At 47.5% G+C, this 19,778-nt stretch overlaps 1 protein-coding gene across 6 annotated transcripts in view; it reads right to left on the reverse strand.

The window, feature by feature from the left end:
• Ns3 (nucleostemin 3) overlaps positions 1-19,778 on the reverse strand; it is a 249,272-nt gene that overhangs the window by 75,088 nt on the left and 154,406 nt on the right. For all 6 annotated transcript variants that reach the window (XM_077655667.1, XM_077655668.1, XM_077655672.1 and 3 more), the window contains 2 exons: positions 8,444-8,550; positions 3,663-3,764 (listed from right to left, as the gene is read on the reverse strand). In XM_077655667.1, coding sequence (XP_077511793.1) covers positions 3,663-3,764; positions 8,444-8,550 — 209 coding nt within the window. The remainder of the gene's footprint in view (positions 1-3,662; positions 3,765-8,443; positions 8,551-19,778) is intronic.

A 19,778-nucleotide genomic window follows, 5' to 3' on the forward strand; every position in this document is an offset into this window, starting at 1 on the left:
CCCAATTGCATGTCCGAAAAAAAAAACACCGGTGGAGCACTTCAAAAATGAAAATTTATTGCAATTTATTGCATAGATGGGCTATTCATCCTCACTTGAGTCATCTTCAGTGGTACTGCTGTCGTCGTCGTCGTCGTCGTCGCCGCTACGATCCCACAGCACATCGTCCTCCATGGAAAGCCCGCACTTCCTAAATGACCGCACCACGACATCGCATGGAACGGCCGCCCAAGCGGAAATCACCCACCCGCACACAGCCGCCAGGGAGGCTCTCTTCACGCGCCCCGTTGGCGTAAGTTCCCACCCTTCTGCCACCAGCCACTCGTTGTACTCACGCCGGAGCAAGTCCTTGAATGGCTTGTTAATGCCAATGTCTAGCGGCTGCAGCTGCCCCGTCAGACCGCCGGGAATCACCAGCATATCTGTATCTTCTTTTCGGAGCTCTGCCTTCACTTTCGCGGTAAGGTGGCCACGAAATGAGTCCAGCACGAGGAGGTTGGGACTGCGATTTTTGAGGGATGCCCCTGGCCTCAAAAGCCACACCCGATGGCACCAATCAATAACTAAGTCGTCCGTCATAAAGCCTTTTTCGTTCACTCGCACAATCACGCCTTTCGGGAACATTTCCTTTGGCATAGTTTTTCTTTTGAAGACGATGTACGGTCGGAGCTTTGTGCCATCTGCCAAGCATGATAGCAAAACAGTGAACCGAAGTTTCTCGTTTCCTGTCGTGAGAAGCTTAACCACGCGAGCTCCCCTCACGCTCACTGTTGTGTTGCTCGTCATGTCGAAGTAGACGGGAGTCTGGTCTGCATTGCCGATTTGGCCGAGCAGGTATTGCCGCGAGTCGCGGAGCTTGAGGTAGTGCCTATGGAAGGCGAGAACTTTCTCCTCGCAAGCAGCAGGCAGCTTCTGGCATACACTAGTACGCCGATGAAGAAAGAAGCCAGCCCTCTTCATAGATTTCGAAGCCCAAGCCCTGCTGGCTTTGAAGTCTGTTCGGAGTATTCCAGCTTCCGCAGCAAAGACCCGGCCTTGTTGCGTGATCATTTCGCATGTCACTGGAAGGGACTGATCACGTATTTCGGTGACATACGCTGCAAGCTTGACCTCCAGCTCCAGAAAGCGTCCCGACTTCGGCCCGCGGAAACCTCTTCGCTTGGAGTCGCAATCGAAAATTTTGTCTCGTTGCTTCAACCACTCCCGCACCAACTGTTCAGAAACGTCGAACTTGCAGCCCGCCGCACAGTTGTTGGTTTCTTCGGCGTAAATGATGGCCTCCCTCTTGAACGCTGCAGTGAATGAGCGCCGAATGGTTTTCGAACCTGGAGAGCTCATGGCGAAGCACGCGGCCGGCAGTCGAGTCAAAAGCACCAACTCCAAGCACCACCAAACAAAGAGTGATCGGTGTAGGGGCGCCGGCTCTTCCAGCAAACATCGGCATTCCCCAGAAGCGCCGCCGTTACGTATTGCGCAACCAACTGAAATAGCGGCTCTTCCATCAGCTAGCGACACTCCTGGGCGCTGGCGCAGACTCCGCGATTGGAACAGCGGGACAGCAGCCCTTCCCGGAAGTGAAATGAAATGAAATTAGTTTTGGGGGAAAGGAAGTGGCGCAGTATTTGTCTCAAATATCGGCGGAAACCTAGTTGTAAGGGAAGAGATAAAGGAGGGAGTGAAAGAAAGGAAGAACAAGGTGCCGTAGTGAAGGGCTCCTGAATAATTTCGACCACCTGGGGATCTTTAACCTGCTATACTGACATCGCACAGCACACGGGCGCCTTTGCGTTTCGCTCCCATCGAAACGCTGCCGCCGCGGTCGGGTTCTAACCCGGGTATCCTGTTCAGTAGCACTGAACCATCGCGGTGGGTAACGGTGTGCGCAGTAAATATAAAAAATGAAAAATCCTGGCCAAAAAGCCCGCGGAATACCTGAATGCTACGCTTGGAGCCGTAGAGCAATCAAAAACTTCTAACATCGCAGTAGCGTCCCTGATAGACTGTTTTTCTTGCTTTTATTGGCAGTTCAAGGTTTCGTTTCGATTGTAAGTCGACCCCTCCCACTTCGGAATTTTAAATTTCAAAAAAAGGGTAGACTAGCAATCGTGTAAATACGGTATATTGTCGACGGCCTTTACGAAAGCCCACCTGATCATTTAGTTGATTGTCTAGGGTTGTCCTGGCTCTATTGGTGATTACCTTAGTACATGCTTTGTAGGCAATGGAAAGTAAGTTGATTGGTCTGTAATTTTTCAAGTCCTTGACGTCCCCTTTACTTATGGATTAAGATGATGTTAGCATCCTTCCAAACTTCCGGGAAGCTTGTCATAAGGCAATGTGTATACAAGGTGGCTAGTTTTTCTAGCACAATCTCCCCACCGTCCTTCCATAGATCTGATGTTACCTGATCCTCACCGGCTGCTTTTTCCCTTTGCGGTGCTCCTTATTCATTAGCTTTGACAGCTCTGCCAGTTCTGTTCACTCTGCGTGGAGTTTGAGGCTCACATGCGTTGGCATTTCATAGAATCTTTCGTCACCTGGGAGAGCTTACCGGTATCCTGTCTAACCGTTCTACTGCCTGCTACACTCCGCACTCCGTAATGATAGCTGTCATAATGTTGTTCGTTGCTTTAGCATCAAGGTCTTCGTCGTTAGTTAGAGCGGAAATCTGTTCATCAGTCAGATCCCAAATTCCTCTACTTTTTGCCATACTGCTCATTCATTGATCGGCTTCTGCCTCACCAGTTTCTGCCATTCCCTCTTCAAGTCCAAGCTAATTGGAGACCTTAGCATCCTGGGGGCCATAATTCACCTTTCCGAAAACCTGCACATCCTGCACGATGCCAGGGTGGGCACACAGCATGAGGTATATCTCAATTTCAGTCTCACTCTTTGGGCTCTTCCACATCCGCTACCTGTTCTCTCATTAGTGAAAGAAGGTATAGGTGTGTTCATATAGGAAGTTGTGGCCAAGAGCTACACCAGGGTGGCCAAATCCTGTTCTGGTGAGGGAGTGCATTGTCGGTTCTGGTCACCGCGATCAGGCCGCACCCCAGGCCTGGTTATGCAATTCCACTGACACGCCAATTTTTTTTATCCCATGAAGCATTGCACGCACACACATGGAAACGTGCCCACTGTGGCACGTACAGTTCCAATAATAATTGTCCACAAAGGGCAACCTGAGTCTCACAAGCCCCACCAGTTGCAGCACCTGCCATCACAGGGCAGTGGCACAATGCTTAACTGCTGCACCCCTGTGCCGGGAGTGGTGTGAGGACTCCCAGCAATCTATGAATATTAAACAAACAATGATCAATTCCATATATATGGGCCATTAACCTAGTATTGCTATCCAAACAACTTCCATTCGTGAACAATGATTCCGAGCACTGGAACTGAAGTGAGAAGAGGAATTCTAGCGCACCTAATTTGCATTTGGTCGCACTACGCAAATCGCCCATCATTTTTTTTTTTACAGTCCCTAATACGGCAGACCAAACATAGAAACCCTTAGCGAAGAGGCGTGTTTTGTTTTGGTTCTTGGATTCCTTACTGGCTGTTCGTCCGGTGAGGTACTGCAGTTTTTACATCCGACAGACGATGTCCACAATCATCAGCAGGAAGCGTTCACGGGGATAGGAGGGAAGAAGAGAGCGCACCTGGAAGTGCTTGGTCTTGCCCGGGGTGGTGGAGACAGAAACACGCTTGCTGCGCAGCAGGGCATTGATGGTCGAGCTCTTGCCCACGTTGGGGTAACCCACCTGCACACACAGCGCCAGCCGCTTTGTGTGCATCAATATCCCAAACACTGGCTCCTTTATTAAGGAGTCACACACCCATTTATTGGTTTGGAAAAGCAGTTCTGTTTGCTAGGCACAAAATGGCCTGGTCATTGTGTCATTATAAATATAGCCGGCATCACTGACTTAGTCAAAAAAAAATGCGCTTTGAGAAAAACTCGGAAAAGTTGTGTGCCCAAGTGCTTACCCACGAGCTACATCGTGAACGCACTCAAAAGACAAGGACAAATAAAGCGTCTGTCTTTTTATTTGTCTGTGTGAACACCTTCACGATGTAAACGTGGTTCACCAACTAGTGCAAACACTGCTGCTGTTGAGCTATACATGTCAAAACTGCATGCTTTGTGGACTGCCTACAGGTGTGGACAATTAAGTATGTTCTTTTTTTTTTTCGATACCACCGATAATAGCACGAAAGATGTCCCATGCGATTATATCACAAAGGTTTGTCATGCTTGCGCTGGGCATCTTTGCCATCGCATGGTTGCACATGTGCCTGCTGCACTAGTTACTACAGCCATTAAGATCAATTCTCGGATAAGATGTACAACACGGGACCACTTGGCTGGCAATGTGAAAAGAATTCGCATAAGACTTTTGCACCAACATCCCACAATGGGACTGCCAAGGAAATAAAAAATATAAAACACTGCTATGCAACAAACTGCACCCTCGTGTAAAACTCCAGAGAAGCTTCCTGGCGGGAGTGTACTTTCTTGCTCCTTCGCCCACAAATGTGAGAAGGCCACATCTCAGCACCGCGTGCCGAGAGTTGCCTCCGGAAGACCAATTCGCTCGGGGTCGGCAGACCAATGCGCGGTGGGAGGAAGAGAGAGGCTCCAAAGTAACAAGAGGCCTGCTGCTGCACCTTGTTTCTAGGCACGCGTACGATGCACCCTCGGAGCGAAGGGCAAACAAACGGCGACCAGTGAGGACGACACCAGCGTGTCGTGCAGTGTGTGCTCTCATCAAGTGTGCATGTAGGCTTCGAGAAATCCTCAAAAGCAAGCAACCAGCACTCACGCTCCAATGTCTTTCATTCGACACAACCTATTAGGGAAAACTGCACATATGCATTCCACATCAAACGACACGCCGCGCTCTCGGATTACTGTGCGTTTGTTTTAAATATGTGGCAAGTATGACCACGGAGGATCGACCCTGCATGGTGATCGACTCTGCTAGAGTTGTTGCGATTCCTGTGTTCATGCACTGTTTCCTTGGGTTGTAAGCAGAAAAAATTAGGATACGTACCACACAACTATAGTCTGTTGCACACCAGCTGTTGCTGCCAGCAAGGAATGGACACATAATCTCTAGAAACGCGCATACCATATTTAAGCGATATTACAGTAATCCCTCGTTATAACGAAATCACTTTATTCGAAATTTCTTGCAGTCCCGACCCAAGCGCATGCATTTTAAGCCACATTACTCGAAGCGCACGAAGAGCTCGACCCACTTGGAGTGAAGTGGTGAGCAGAAACCTCGCCGCTACGAAGCGGCGGCAACCCTTTTGCGCATGCAGTGTCAAATTAATACTGCCCACGAATTAGACTCATGCAGGTATGCGTTCTACATCACCCACTGTTGTTTGTATTTTTACTTGGAACACCTCAAGGTGAAATTAACAAGTGTTTTTGGCTCAAAATGCACTTTTTGCAATATTAGTATCTTTTTTACTTCTGTGTACGCAGTGTCATCACCTGTAACATTTATTATAGATACTATACATCTAGGGGAACAAAATGGCTATTTCTGAATTTCTGAGAGAAAGTTGATGTTTAAAACAAAAAACCACAAAAATGACACATTTTCATACTTGTTTTCGATTTTTTTTTAATATTTATGCCGTGTAAAGCTACATGCTTGGACTTATATCGAAAGACCGAATCTGTGCAAATGTCAATGAAAAAATTTTTCAAGTGTTTTCTAAAAATTTGAACTTATTAATTATTGACCAGTGCTTCAGGAGTGCGTGTTGCTGGGCGAGTCGGTCGTACATCGTTGAGTAAAGGTACTGCGCAAAATAATACAAACATCGATGAGAAGGGCACAAGGACGGGCGCAGACTCGCGACTGGGTTTATTCAGAACAACACATGCTTATAACTTCCACACCACCATGTTAGTCGCTGAGCGCAAGCCAGAAATCTGCATTCTGTCTAATAAAGTCTTATCGAGGTATCACTCACGCAATCACCTCTTTTGTTCCTAATGAAAAAAGCCTCAGCAAGTTCACGCGCCATCTGGTCACGGCTACGCCTCAAAATCCTCGTTTTCGGCAGCAAAGGCAGGCATGGGTTATCACGCGTAGCCGAAGGGCATGCGCTACAGTGTAAGGGCAGATTAGATCCTTTTCCTGTCTTAACAGAAAGCTGGTGTTCCCTCAGCCGGTCGTTTACACATCGGCCCGTTTGACCGATGTAAGCTTTTCCACATGTCAGAGAGATCTCGTAAACAACCCCCTCAGAGCACTTGACGAACTCAGTGGCGTGACGCTTCTTGCAACCTCGCACGCTCCTTTCTCGGGCAGCAATCCGAGGGCAGAGTGAGGCCAAATAGCGCAGGGCAGAAAATACCACCGGCACACCGTAGCGATTAGCTACGTTCTTCAGGTTGTGTGATACCCTGTGTATGTAGGGAACAACCGTCGGCCTGATTTTTTCTCGGACGGGATCTTCCTGGGGTGCTCTCGCTTTCAATCTCCGTAGTAGCTTTTCCTCCACGGCAACGACAACTGGAAAAGGGAACCCAGCCCTCAGCAACCTACCAACCTGATTGTTGAGGCTGTCATGCACCAGATGAACACACGACCTCTCCAAGGCTCCCTTCAGGCAGAATGTAGCAATGGCCCGTTTTACCGTCTTGGAATGTACGGATTCGTATCGCAACAGGTCTTTTCGGGCTCGTGGCGAGTACCATCCAGCAAGTGTGATCAGGCATTAAGAACAGGTTGATATCTAAAAACTGCAATCTATTATCCTCAGGTAATTCGTAGGTGAAGGTTAGACCCTCCCGTGTCGTTTAAAAACCGATAAAATCTCTTGCACAGAGTTCGTGTGTGTCAAACCAGGTTGCTCTTTAAGAAAAACCAGATAGTCGTCCATGTATCTAAAAACCTTAAAAACATACTTGTCCAAATAACAAACCAGATCACAATCAGTACTGCCCAAGAAAATGTCGGCCAACACAGGTGCCACACAAGAGCCAATACAAATACCCTCGCGTTGAACCAGGACCTAGTTCTCAAAGGTTGCAAAGGTTGACTTGAGATAGAATTCAAGCAGTGACATGAAGTTGTCCTGGGACAAACCACTGGCGTTTTGAAAACCCGCGACCCCATTATCTTCAATGCAAGAACTAACAGCACGAAACAGAGCATCATGTGGTATAGAAAAAAACAGGTTTTCTACGTCAAATGAAACAGCGTACCCCACTGATGGTGAACCCTGTAAGAAAGATACTACATCACCCGAGTTCTTTACCATGAAAGGGTCTTGAATCTTTAAATACTTCAAACACTTCAGGAGAAAAGAGCTAATCTCTCTTTGCCAAGTATCCCTTTCGCTTACAATGCACCTAAACGGTTGGTCAATCTTGTGGGTTTTTACCGTGAAAAACAGTTCTAGGCTATTGCGTTTGCGTTCGAGATTGAAAGCGAGAGCACCCCAGGAAGATCCCGTCCGAGAAAAAATCAGGCCAATGGTTGTTCCCTACATACACAGGGTATCACACAACCTGAAGAACGTAGCTAATCGCTACGGCGTGCCGGTGGTATTTTCTGCCCCGCGCAAATTGCCCTCTGCCCTCGGATTGCTGCCCGAGAAAGGAGCGTGCGAGGTTGCAAGAAGCGTCACGCCACTGAGTTTGTCAAGTGCTCGGAGGTGGTTGTTTACGAGATCCCCCTGACATGTGGAAAAGCTTACATCGGTCAAACGGGCCGATGTGTAAACGACCGGCTGAGGGAACACCAGCTTTCAATTAAGACCGGAAAAGGATCTAATCTGCCCTTACACTGTAGCGCATGGCCTTTGGCTACGCGTGATAACCCATGCCTGCCTCTGCTGCCGAAAACGAGGATTTTGAGGCGTAGCCGTGACCAGATGGCGTGTGAACTTGCTGAGGCTTTTTTCATTAAGAACAAAAGAGATGATTGCGTGAGTGATACCTCGATAAGTCTTTATCAGACAGAATGCAGATTTCTGGCTTGCGCTCAGTGACTGACATGGTGGTGTGGAAGTTATAAGTATGTGTTGTTCTGAATAAACCCAGTCACGAGTCTGCACCCGTCCTTGTGCCCTTCTCGTCCATGTTTGTATTATTTTGCGCAGTACCTTTACTCAACATTGAGCAGTGCCTGGTTTCTCGCGTTTTCTAAATATTCAAACTGCCCTCACCTCACGAACAAATTTTTTTCCGCAAAAGTGTTTCATGCTTTCACTACGCACATTACGATAAGTTTCCATTAATTTTTTTTAAACAAATTGGAGATGGTCGAGCACAACGCCTGGGACGTTTGGCGTGGAATGACCCTTCTCAGTTTTCCTGTGTGCGTCTTTCTGGCTGGTTCACTTTCTGAATATTTGCTCATAATATGGGGATTTGGAAGACGAGAGAGCAGGTCAGAGCAAGGCTCACCAGTCCAATGACAGTCTTGCCGGTTTGCTCCTTGGATTGCGGGTGCACAGTGCGGAACAGGTGCAGCAACTCCTCCGCGCTAAGCAGCGCTCCCCCAGGTGATGCCTCTGCACAATACGGGGCCTTCATCATCCACCAGTGGCAAATATCCTATTTACTAGAATCTAGATCAACACTCGAAAGCTGAAGGCCAAATAAATAGAAAAATAAAATTAAAAACTTGTCTGGAATGTAAGCTGGCCGAAAACAACTGAGACAGTAGGGGCAGCATCTTAAACCAGCTCCCGCTCAGTCATCCCTGTCATCGCTCACCTCATCACTGCTCTCTTCGAATGTGACATCAAGTCCATTGCAAATGCTGCGCTTTCGGAAGGAGCACACAACCAAGCTTTCTGGGATGTCATCTACGGCTGCAGCGATCCTGCTAGCTACAACTCCTAGCAACGCGTGCTTGATGCGGCCTGTTGGAGTTATCTCGCGCATTTCACTGCCCCCGTAGAATGCCTCACTCTCTTGATAGCTCTCTCGCTTTTGCCTGCAGCACTTCTGTGGTCCCTGAAAGTGCCTGCCAGTGCTGATTCCACTTCGGGGTGGAGGCCTTTCTTCGGGCCCGTGAAGGCCCTCCTTGAGGTGGAAGCACAAAGTTCATACGAATACAATGACAAAATCCTCGAATCTAAGCCGACCTAAGAGTTTCATATCTTGTTTTTTAAAAGACTATCCACCTAGATTCAAATATATACGAAAAAAGCTTTGATATGCATTGCCTGGTCCAGCTATTTGTTTGCTGTGGCAGCGGTGGCTGCTGTGAAGCAGAAACATAATTATTTTGGATCACTAGTATAGGCATTTCTGAGCCAAACACAGTAAATGGTTGTTGAAACTGACTAGCATGCAGTTCTGCGTGCTGCACAGTGACATATTTACACCACCAGACATGGCTTAAGAAGATCTGAAAAAGTCACAGGCTCCCTCTCGCCACTGCTCAACATACTTCATTGCATGCATTCCTAGAGGCGAAGCTAAGCGAGGACAGAGTCAGCGTTGTGGGGACTCACCCTGCTCTGTCTCCTTTGGTTTGCTTCCTCGCAATGCATCCTCTCTCTCCTTAGTTACCTTAACTAACAAGGGAGGGCGCCAGCATAGCAACGTCACAAGAGCACCGGATGGTGCAATTGTCATAGGGAAACAGCTCTCTTTCTCTTTGTGGGAACTGGTCACATGCATGCAGATGTTTCAGCGCAGCTCTTCGCCAGCAGGGCAAAACCTCGTGGGAATTCCCACAAGCTCGTCCCGTCCGGCCCAAGAGCTTCTCCCCTGCCCCAACGTGGGCGAACATTCACTCATTACCTTGCTGGCGAGTTGGATGACCTTGATTCCTTACCGTATTTTGTTGCTAGCCGGCGTAATTGTTGCTGTAGCAACAAATGCTTTGTTTCTGTCAGTAAGCGCCACTCCTTTTGTTTCCCTCACAACAAGGCCCACCATCGTCGGTGCGCGCAATCACGGGGTGGGGTCGGCAGCTTTGAACTGTGTCAGCTACGGTTAAGCGCAAAGAATGTATTTATCCCTCGTATTTAATCCCCACAGCTGCCGACACAAGGCAGCTGGACTGCAGAAAGACCTCCGACGCAGGTTGGTTCTTCCAGGCCGAGAACCTCGCAAGTATCATATTTTTGGTTCTGAATAATTTCCAATATACGCAAACAGAAAAAGTACGGATAGCTTAAACTAAGACACAAAACACTTTTCAGAAAACACAGCCACAAAAACTTCAATTCATTCATTCATTCATTCATTCATGAGCGAGGTAGGTGAAGGAAATGGGATGAGAAAGTTCAGTGCACAGGAAATGTGCAGTTAGAGTGCTGAACATGTGGGGACCTTGCCCCACTTTGTACCCTTTAGGGTTTGTTTCCCCACAGTGTCCTTTCTAGTCATCATAACAAGGGAGTGCAGTGGCGGCGCACCGACACGAGCGGCACTGACAATGCCATTGCTGCGCGCACGCACGGGAGACATTTATCTTCGGCTCAGGAACTGGTCGCGCACATGCGGATGTTTCGGCTCGGCGCTCCAGTCTCCACCAGTGGGGCGAGGCATCATGGGAACATTTTCCCACAAGCTCGTCCCGTATGGTCCTGGAGCTCTTCCCCTTCCCTAGCATAGGCGGACATTCACTCATAACTTTGCTGGTGAGTCGGATGATCTCTATTCCTTAGCCTATTTTGTAGCTAGCCAACATAGCAAAAAATGCCTATTTGTGTCAGTGGCGTTCCTTCGTTCCCCTCAAAGCAAGGCCCGCCCGTGCAGTCTTGGGGTGGGGTCGGCGGTTTTGAACACTGTCAGCCGCAGTTAAGCAGGGAGAACGCATTTATCCACCCTATTGCAAGCCTCACAAACGGAGGGATTAGAGTTCGTCTAGAAGACCAATGTCATTTAAATAAACAAATAAAAAAGTTGATTTCATTTGATTTCATTTCATTTTATTACCTTAAACACCCACGAGGGGTATTACATAAGGGGTGGGTACATATATTTTGATAAGCAAGTGTTAACGCAACGAAACATGATTGGTAACATTTTTGGCAAAGTTGGATGAGCACGTGATGGCTGCGATGTCGTTGGGTAAGTCGTTCCAGTCTGCTGCAGTACGCGAAAAAAATGATATGGCAAAGGTGGCAGTTCGGGCACGAGGACGGGAAACTTGAAAAGGATGACGAGTGCGATGAGATATGCGGGCTGGAGGGACAATATAGGGTGCGCGGCCGAGTGAACTATGGAAAAATTTATGAAACAAGCAAAGGCTGGCAATGCGGCGACGAGATGATAAGGGCATTAGGTCGGATTCAGCTTTCAACGCTGACACACTGATGTCGTAAGAATATGATCAATGAATGAATCTGGCTGCTCTGTTTTGGACTGATTCGAGTGTATATATAAGGTAAGTTAGGTGCGGGTTCCAAATGGGTGAGGCATATTCTAATTTTGGTCTAACAAGGGATTTTTACGCTAATAACTTCAAATGTTTAGGGGCTTGGCGGAGATGTCTTAAAAATCCAAGTGTTTTATTAGCGGATGAAATGATGTTCGTAACGTGTGTGCTCCAGGACAAGTCGCTACACAAGTTAATGCCTAAGTACTTGTATGATAGAACCGGGTGTACAGGGACGTTAGCTATGACGTATGGAAAATGAAGCGGGTTGCGGCGACGCGTGAAGGACAAGATTTGACATTTTTGAGGGTTAATGCGGTTAAGGTCGTGTTGAAGAGATGTTTGGTCAGAAGCGTTATTAACCTTGCGGTAAATTACACAATCATCGGCGAACATGCGGATATTACTAGATACATGCGCTGGTAAATCATTAATACAAATTAGAAACAGAAGCAGGCCAAGGACAGACCCTTATGGGACACCTGACGTTACTGGGATAGGATTAGAGTTTTGGTTGTTAACGGTGACGTACTGTGAGCGGTTAGTCAAGAATTCTTCTATCCGTTTAAAGATATTAGAGGGGAGGTCCAAATATGAAAGCTTTAGTAGTAAGCGTTTCTGAGGAACGCTTTTGCATAGTCCAGAAAAATAGCATCGGTCTGTAGGTTAGAGTCAAGATTAGCATGCAGATCATGAATAAAAATGGCCAGCTGTGTTTCGCATGAGAAGCCTTTTCGAAAACCGTGTTGCGCAGAATGAAAAAAGTTGTGAGTCAAGGAAGCTCATGACATTGGAGTAGATGACGTGTTCCACAAGTTTGCACGGTACGTTGGTAAGGGAAATGGGACGGTAGTTAAGTAATGAATTTTTTTTACCTGATTTTAAGACTGGAACGACCTTACCGCTTTTCCAATCACGTAGTAGTTGACCTGATAACAGTGACTGTGGAAAAAGTAAGCATAAAAATTACGCACAAATATCATTGTTATTTTTCAAAAGCCTTGATTAAATATTGTCAATACTGGATGAAGAAATTTTCATGGTTTCAATCAGGGACGAAATGCCAGATGACGTGAAAACATAGTGGCACAGCATAATTTATCATTGAGGGTGGTGCTGAAAACGATGGTGGTATATCAGTTTCTTTCGTAAACACAGATGAGAAGGCAGAGTTAAACATAGCAGCACACTCAGCATCAGTGAAAACTGTGCCTGGCTCATCTGTGAGGGTTATTTCTGGTGCGTGATGCGGACTGATAACTTGCAAGAACTTTCTGGTGTTACTGGTTAAGGTGTTTGTAAATGCACCGCTTAGAGAAAGTCGATGATAAAAAGCTTCCAGATGACGAGAAAGTCTGGGTGACAGTCTTGATCTGAGTTGTGGGCCGACAGAGTGCAGAGATTGGTGATGATGTGGCGGCAAGCTGCACAACCATTTTTTTTTTTCCCCTCATGAGCGCCTTTTCAAGCTAGTTGGGGTGCCTCGAACCTCGTGAAGTAAATCAGCCTGCAATTCTGATATTGATACCTCTGCAGGCTCCTCCATCCCCTTTTTCGTTAGCTGCAATTCCACAGAGCCCCTTTTTAGTTAGCTGCAATTCCACAGTGAGCTGGCCTGCAGCAGCAGCCTCGAGGTGTGGGTAACTACTAATGCAGAAAGAGCCTGGCTGAAGACGTATTTTTCTTTAATATGTTGGAAAGAGATTAAAGCGCTGTTTAGGAGCAGTCCGCGAAGCCAAACGGCCAGGGCTTTAGTGCGAGATATAGGAGAAAGCTGTTCTAATCCTGTGGAGCTCTCCTGCCATGGACAATGTCTTCCACTGCAGGCGATGGGAAAACGTTTGGCCTGTCGAGGGCCGGTAAAGACCACAAGAAGAATGCTCCTGTGAAGTGAAGCCATCTGTAAAGATTCGGATGTCAAAGGAGTATTTCTCAGCAAAGAAAATCAAAGCAGCTTGCTGTAGCACCACTTCTGGCATGCGTGTCTATTCTTATTTACACCTGGTATAACCAGTTTATCATGAGAGGCACGAGTGTTCAGGGTGGAAATGCTAAAGCCAGGAGTTTCTTTGGCTGAGTAATATTAGGGAGAATGAGCAGTTTCACAGCTTCTTGGAGCACATGCCACAGATGTGTTCGCATAGTTTCCTGAGGAAGCAATCCTGCTTCTGCTACTGTCCCCGATGACCTTTGGGAGGCCAAGACAGATTCGCAGGCAGTTCTGTGCTGCCTCTAGTGACTTTTTATTTGCCGATGATAGTCTGTGAAGAACTAGCAAGAACTAACGGAATATTTTTTCAACATAGGCTTTTAGAAGAACAACCATGGAGCGGCAGTTGCAGCCCCGTCATGTTCCCGCCATGGATGTGAAAATTTGGGATACGAAGGCAATTCTCTCGCGGAGCATTCTAATCTGGCGAGTCCATGAGCGACTCTAGTCCATAACAATGACAAGGAACTGTTGGTACCGTACGTAAGGTAATGCCCGTACACCTAGCAGAAGCGGGTACCTGGACATTTTTTTCTTGTGAAAGTCATGACACATTTTTTGGCCAGAGTTGCAGACGTTGGGGAGCTGAATACACGGAGATACATCAATAATGCTCTCTGGAGAGGTTTCTAAGAAATATGGTGCAAATTTGACATGCTACAGATGCAGATGTCATCGGTATAAATCGTAATGTGTGCTCTTCAGGGTAGGTTGCTTGTTATGTGTAGCAGGGTGATGTTGAACAGGAGAGGGCAGAGTACAGTCCCCTGAAGTACCATAATTCTACGATTGTAGATCGGCCCTCCATATCTCATGCCAGAAAAAAAAAAAAAGACTGCGGAAGTCGCTTAAGCTTCGTCTTTAATAGAACACAATAGCATTATCCGGCCACCGTCGCTTATCGCCAGCCGCTATCGGCTGCCACGAGCGGGCGTTGCGGCGGGCACATTCCAAAATGCTGCTCTACTCACTCACTGGACTACCCGTCCATGCTAGTGCCATCATGATCACTGCTACGGTCCCACAGCCCATCGTTCTAATGTCGTTGTCCACTGAAATCCCGCACCTCGCGAACAGCCGCACCACAAATCCACAGAACAGCTGAAAATTTTGCCTCACTGCTGCCGCCATGCCTCTACCACCTGTTCCAAGACTTCGAACTTGCGACCCGGCGTGCAGTGCTTTATTTTTTCAGCTTAAAGAATGACAGTCTCCCTTCTTGTTTTCTGTTTTTTCATCAAAGTGTGCGCTGTTTTGTGACGATGAATACCAGCCATCTTGAATGTAGCCATGAATGAGTGCCGGGCACTTACCAGACTCAGAGCACAAAGACAATTAACGAAGTACTACATTAAAAGCACTAGCAAAATGTGGTGGGCAGTCGCCAAATGCGTCATAGCCAAAGAGAAACTATGCGTGAGTGGCGTCGGCTCTTCCCTCAGCTATTAATTACCGACACTCCCCGGCACCACTGCCAATCCGTGCGGCGGTGCCGCCGCGATTGTAACAGTGGCCCTTCCATCAACTAGCAACACTCCCTTAAGCACCGAGTGCACAGTTGAAAGTAGAAAAAAAACTTGGAGGACAATTAAGCTTCACTTTTAACAGTATAATGCAATAGTGTTATCGGGCCACCGCTGCTTATCAGCAGCCGCAATCGGCAGCCACGCGCGAGGAGGGGAGGGGGGTGACAGTTCACCGCTTATCGACACCCGCCATCGGCCACCAAGAGCAGGGATGGGGTGCCGGTTCTGCGCGTTGACAGACAGAGCAGCTGCTCAAGGCCAACATCAAGAGGGGAGCGACGGACCTAGTTTAAAAATAGGTCGACCTACAATCGTGTAAATACGGTACCCTTCCCTACTGCGTGAAACAATGTTGGGCCGTTTGGATTAGTAATGCCTTGAAAGTAATTCACTCAACGTTTGCACGACAATTAAACCTCATAGAATGCTGAGCTGCTGTTATACACACTGAATCTTGCAAAGCAGCACGGCAACACAACAAGATGAAACAATGAACAGCAACTTGGGGTGATGTCTGAAACCACCTGTGGCTTCTGAAAACCAACCACCAAGAGCCAGAGCTTTGCCAGTCGTCTCTCGTGATGCCATTCTGCGCTGCTGACACTTCATCACCACTCATTTTTCGAGCCGCTAGCACGCAGCAACTATGGGACGAGCAAGTTAACTCATGTGAAACGTGTGAGATGCTGTGACTAGTGAACCCCGTCAGGAATCCCCAATGGCTAGCCACGAGTTCATCATCACCATCATCAGCCTGACTACACCCACTGCAGGGCAAAGGCCTCTCCCATGTCTCTCCAATCAACCCTGTCCTTTGCCAGCTGCACCCATACCTTGCCTGCAAACTTATTAATCTCATCTGTCCACTTAATCTTCAACCGCCTCCTGTTACGCTTGCCTTCTCTTGCAATCCACTCCGTTACCCTTAAGGCCCAGCCTTCGCATTACATGCCCTGCCCAAGCCTATTTCCTGATTTCGACTAGGATGCCATTAAACCCCGTTTGTTCCCTCACCCACTCTGCCCGCTTCCAGTCTCTTAACGTTACACCTATCATTTTTCTTTCCATGGCTCGCTACGTTGTCCTTAACTTAAGCTGAACCCTTTTTGTTAGCCTCCACGTTTCTGCCCCGTAGGTGAGTAGCGGTAAGATATAGCTCTTCTATACTTTCCTCTTGAGGGATATTGGTAAACTGCTATTCATGATCCGAGGGAACCTGCCATATGCGCTCTACCCCATTCTTATCCTTCGTTATTTCCCTCTCATGATCCGGATCAGCTGTCACTACCTGCCCTAAGTAGACGTATTCCACTTCCAGCACATCGTTGCCAACTGTGAACTGCTGTTCCCTTGCTAGACTGTTGGACATTACTTTGGTTTTCTGCATGTTAATTTTTAGACCCACCGTACTGCTCTGTCTGTCTAACTCAATGATCATGATTTGCAGTTCATCTCCTGAGTGACTCAGCAAGGCAATGTCGTCAGCGAATCGCAGATTATTTAGGTATTCTCCATTTATTCTTATTCCCAACTGTTCCCAATTCAGGCCTCGGAATACTTCCTGTAGACATGCGGTGAACAGTATTGGCGAGATTGTGTCTCCTTGCCTGACACCCTTCCGAATTTTATTGCTGACTTTATGGATGACTATGATAGCTGTACAGTTCCTATATATATAACCTTGTTATTGGTGAATATTCAGAAGGGTTTAATATTTCAAATAAATAAAGTGCAGTGTGAATCAAACTGCAAGCGCTATTCGCAAACTACTGAAAATTTCAAACAAGTACATATTCCCACAAAAATGTCGAAGTGGTAACATATTGAGCAAAAAAAAACAACTGCATTGGGCCTGCCTGGCCTTGGACACAGCTAATTTAATGTTTTTGGCACAGCACGGCACAGTGCATTCGTATCCAAATGGCACGACTGGCCCAGCTGTCCCACCTGTTACTGCATCTGCTCCAATGATTGTCGCTACACACCTCCGTGGCTGTCAACCATTTTCAAGTTTATTTTACTAGCCACGGAGATCACAGCAGTACGCAGACCTAACCCCTTCAAGGAGTAACAGCCCCAGCGTATGCAAGGCCACAGCAGGCCCCTGCACCCTGCACTGGACCACCTGCACATCACTGCGCCAGTGCCTGAAACCATGGTTAAAGAATGCAGTGCGAAAAGACAAGGACAAACAAAGAAGTGCACAGGACTGGCGCTGTGCACTTCCAGTGCCAGTCTTGTGCACTTCTTCGTTTGTCCTTGTCTTTTCGCGCTGCATTCTTTAATTATGATCACTGACCAACAAGCCCAAACAGCCGCTTTAGTTCTGCAAACAAGTTCCTCATTGCTTGTCTCCGGTGCTTTCTTCTCGATTTGTTCACTCGCGCTGGTTCCCTGACCTCTCTTCTTATTACATCCGCCTTCCTAGACATTGAATACAGGAAGTGTCGAATGACTGCCTGGCATTAAGAAAGCATCAAGCCAAAAGTGGCACTTCGCACCACCACACCCAAAAGAGGCTTGTCACTGACCGGTAAGTGAGAATAGCAGCCGAGGAAGAACCCAGAGGAGACTGTAACAGTGTTTGTAACAAGGCAAAAAAAAAAGCGAAAGAAACAAAACAGCAAAACAGACCGCTTTCAAAAACAGCAAAAACCTATAAAAGCAACTAAAGGTTAGTGTTGTCTGCTGGGCTAGTTGGTAGAGAATACATGTATAGCTTGCCCCGTCCTGTTCTCTTGTTCTTCGTCTTTACTTGTGCTTTCAAAATACGGAATCAAAAAATTATGGGCGTGCAAATGTTCCAAAGTTTGCAAATAATATTTGCTCTTTTATTCAATTTGCACGACACTTTCAACTTCAACACTCGAACCTCCTCAACACTCATAAATTCCTATTCATCTACTCCCAGCAAACCATGGCGAGATTTCCAGATGGCAGTACTAGATCTTGCACTTGTAACTTGTATATAACTGACTGACAGCATGCCAAAAATGCCCACAAACAATACTGCTACGCCCTGCACAAAGTCAATGACAGTGGAAAAACAAACTGCAGCACCACACAGCATGTCCCCAAGTCGTGCCACACTGCAGTCTGGAACTGGCTGTGAACTGCAATCCTCTCGTTTTAGACCATTCGATTAGAGCCTTGTTTTTTTTTTATATCGCAAGGACCAGAAGAACCAATGGTCACTAGAAATATCTGCATGCATGCAGCAGCGCTCTGGGTGGTCATGGTTGCACTCAAAACCATGCGAGTTTCTTCGACCTTCATCAACCAAGCAAACCCCATTTACCCAGCAACAAAGGTATACCTAAGGGCCATACGTGCAAGCCAACAAATGCTAGATGTTTTGAAAACTATACCACGAGGGGACAAGGAAAGGAGCCACCAGTAGGTACCATATTTACACGATTGTAAGTCGACCTATTTTTCAAAATTTGAAAATCCGAAGTGGGGGGGTCGACTTAAAATCGAAACCAAAGCAATTGCACCATAAATAAAGGCGAGACAAACGAGATATCAGGCATGCTACAGAGTGGTTGCATTTTTGCTGCGCGGCTCTATCACATCGCTCTTGGTGCTGGCCTTGAGCAGCTGCTATGTCAATGCACAGAACCAGCATCCCCACTTTGCGCAAGGTGGCGGATGGCGGCTGTCGATAAGCAGCAAACTGGCACCAGCCCACTCACCACACGTGGCCGCAGATTGCGTTTTGCTGATAAAAGGCGGCGACCCGATAATGCATTCGTGTTCTACTCTAAATAGGCGTCTAAGTTTTTTTTTTGTTTACTTTCAACCGCGCACTCGGCGCTCAAGGGAGCGTCGATAACTGATGGAAGGGACGCTGTTCCGATTGTGGCGGCACCCCCACTCAAAACCGCAGCGGCGCCGGGGAGTGTCGGTAGCAGACGGAAGAGCCGACGCCGCTTACACGAAGTTTCTCTTTGGCTCTGACGCATTCGACTACTGCCGGCCGCGTTTTACAAGTTTTAAATGTTGTGCTTCATCATCCGTCATTTGTGCTCCGGGTCCGGTAAGCAACCAGCGCTCGTTCATGGCTACATTCAAGATGGCTATTATTCTTTACGGCGAAGAAACAAACCGCGCGCCAGGCCTCAAGTTCGACGTTCACAACGGGTGGTACAGGCGTGGCAGCTGCAGCAGGACAAATTTTCAGCTGTTCCACGTGATGTCGTGATGTGGCTGTTTGCAAAGTGCGGGATTTCGTTGCACGAAGATGTTAGAATGACAAGCTGTAGGACTGCAGTCGCGATCACGACGGCAACGCTAGTGAGCACGATGGCGCGAGTGTGGGCGAGTAGTCCAGTGACTAATACATTTTTGTTTTGGAATGTGCCCATGGACGCTCCCGCGTGCGGCAGCCGATAGTGCTATTGCGTTCCATTATTAAATGCCAAGCGTAAACGACCTTCAAGTTTTTTTAGTTTTTTTTTTTTTCAGAAATGTGATATGGGGGGGGGGGGGGGCCTCGACTTACATTCGAGTCGACTTACAATCGTGTAAATACAGCAGGTGAGTATCCCACCGGTACTCACCTAGGGGGCAGGAACGTGGAGGCTAACGAAAAGGGTTCAGCTTAAAGTAGGGACAACGCAGCGAGCCATGGAAGCAAAAATGATAGGTGTAACGTCAAGAGACCGCAAGCGGGCAGAGTGGGTAGGGGAACAAACAAGGGTTAATGACATCCTAGTCGAAATCAAGAGGTAGAAATGGGCTTGGGCAAGGCATGTGATGCTAAGGCAAGATAATCATTGGTCCTTAAGGGCAACAGACGGGATTCCAAGGGAAGGCAAGCGTAGCAGGGGGCGGCAGACGGTTAGGTGGGCGAATAAGTTTAAGAAGTCTGCAGGATATGGT

This window comes from Amblyomma americanum, chromosome 2 (assembly GCF_052857255.1).
Source record: "Amblyomma americanum isolate KBUSLIRL-KWMA chromosome 2, ASM5285725v1, whole genome shotgun sequence".
Taxonomy (NCBI): Eukaryota; Metazoa; Arthropoda; class Arachnida; order Ixodida; family Ixodidae; genus Amblyomma; species Amblyomma americanum.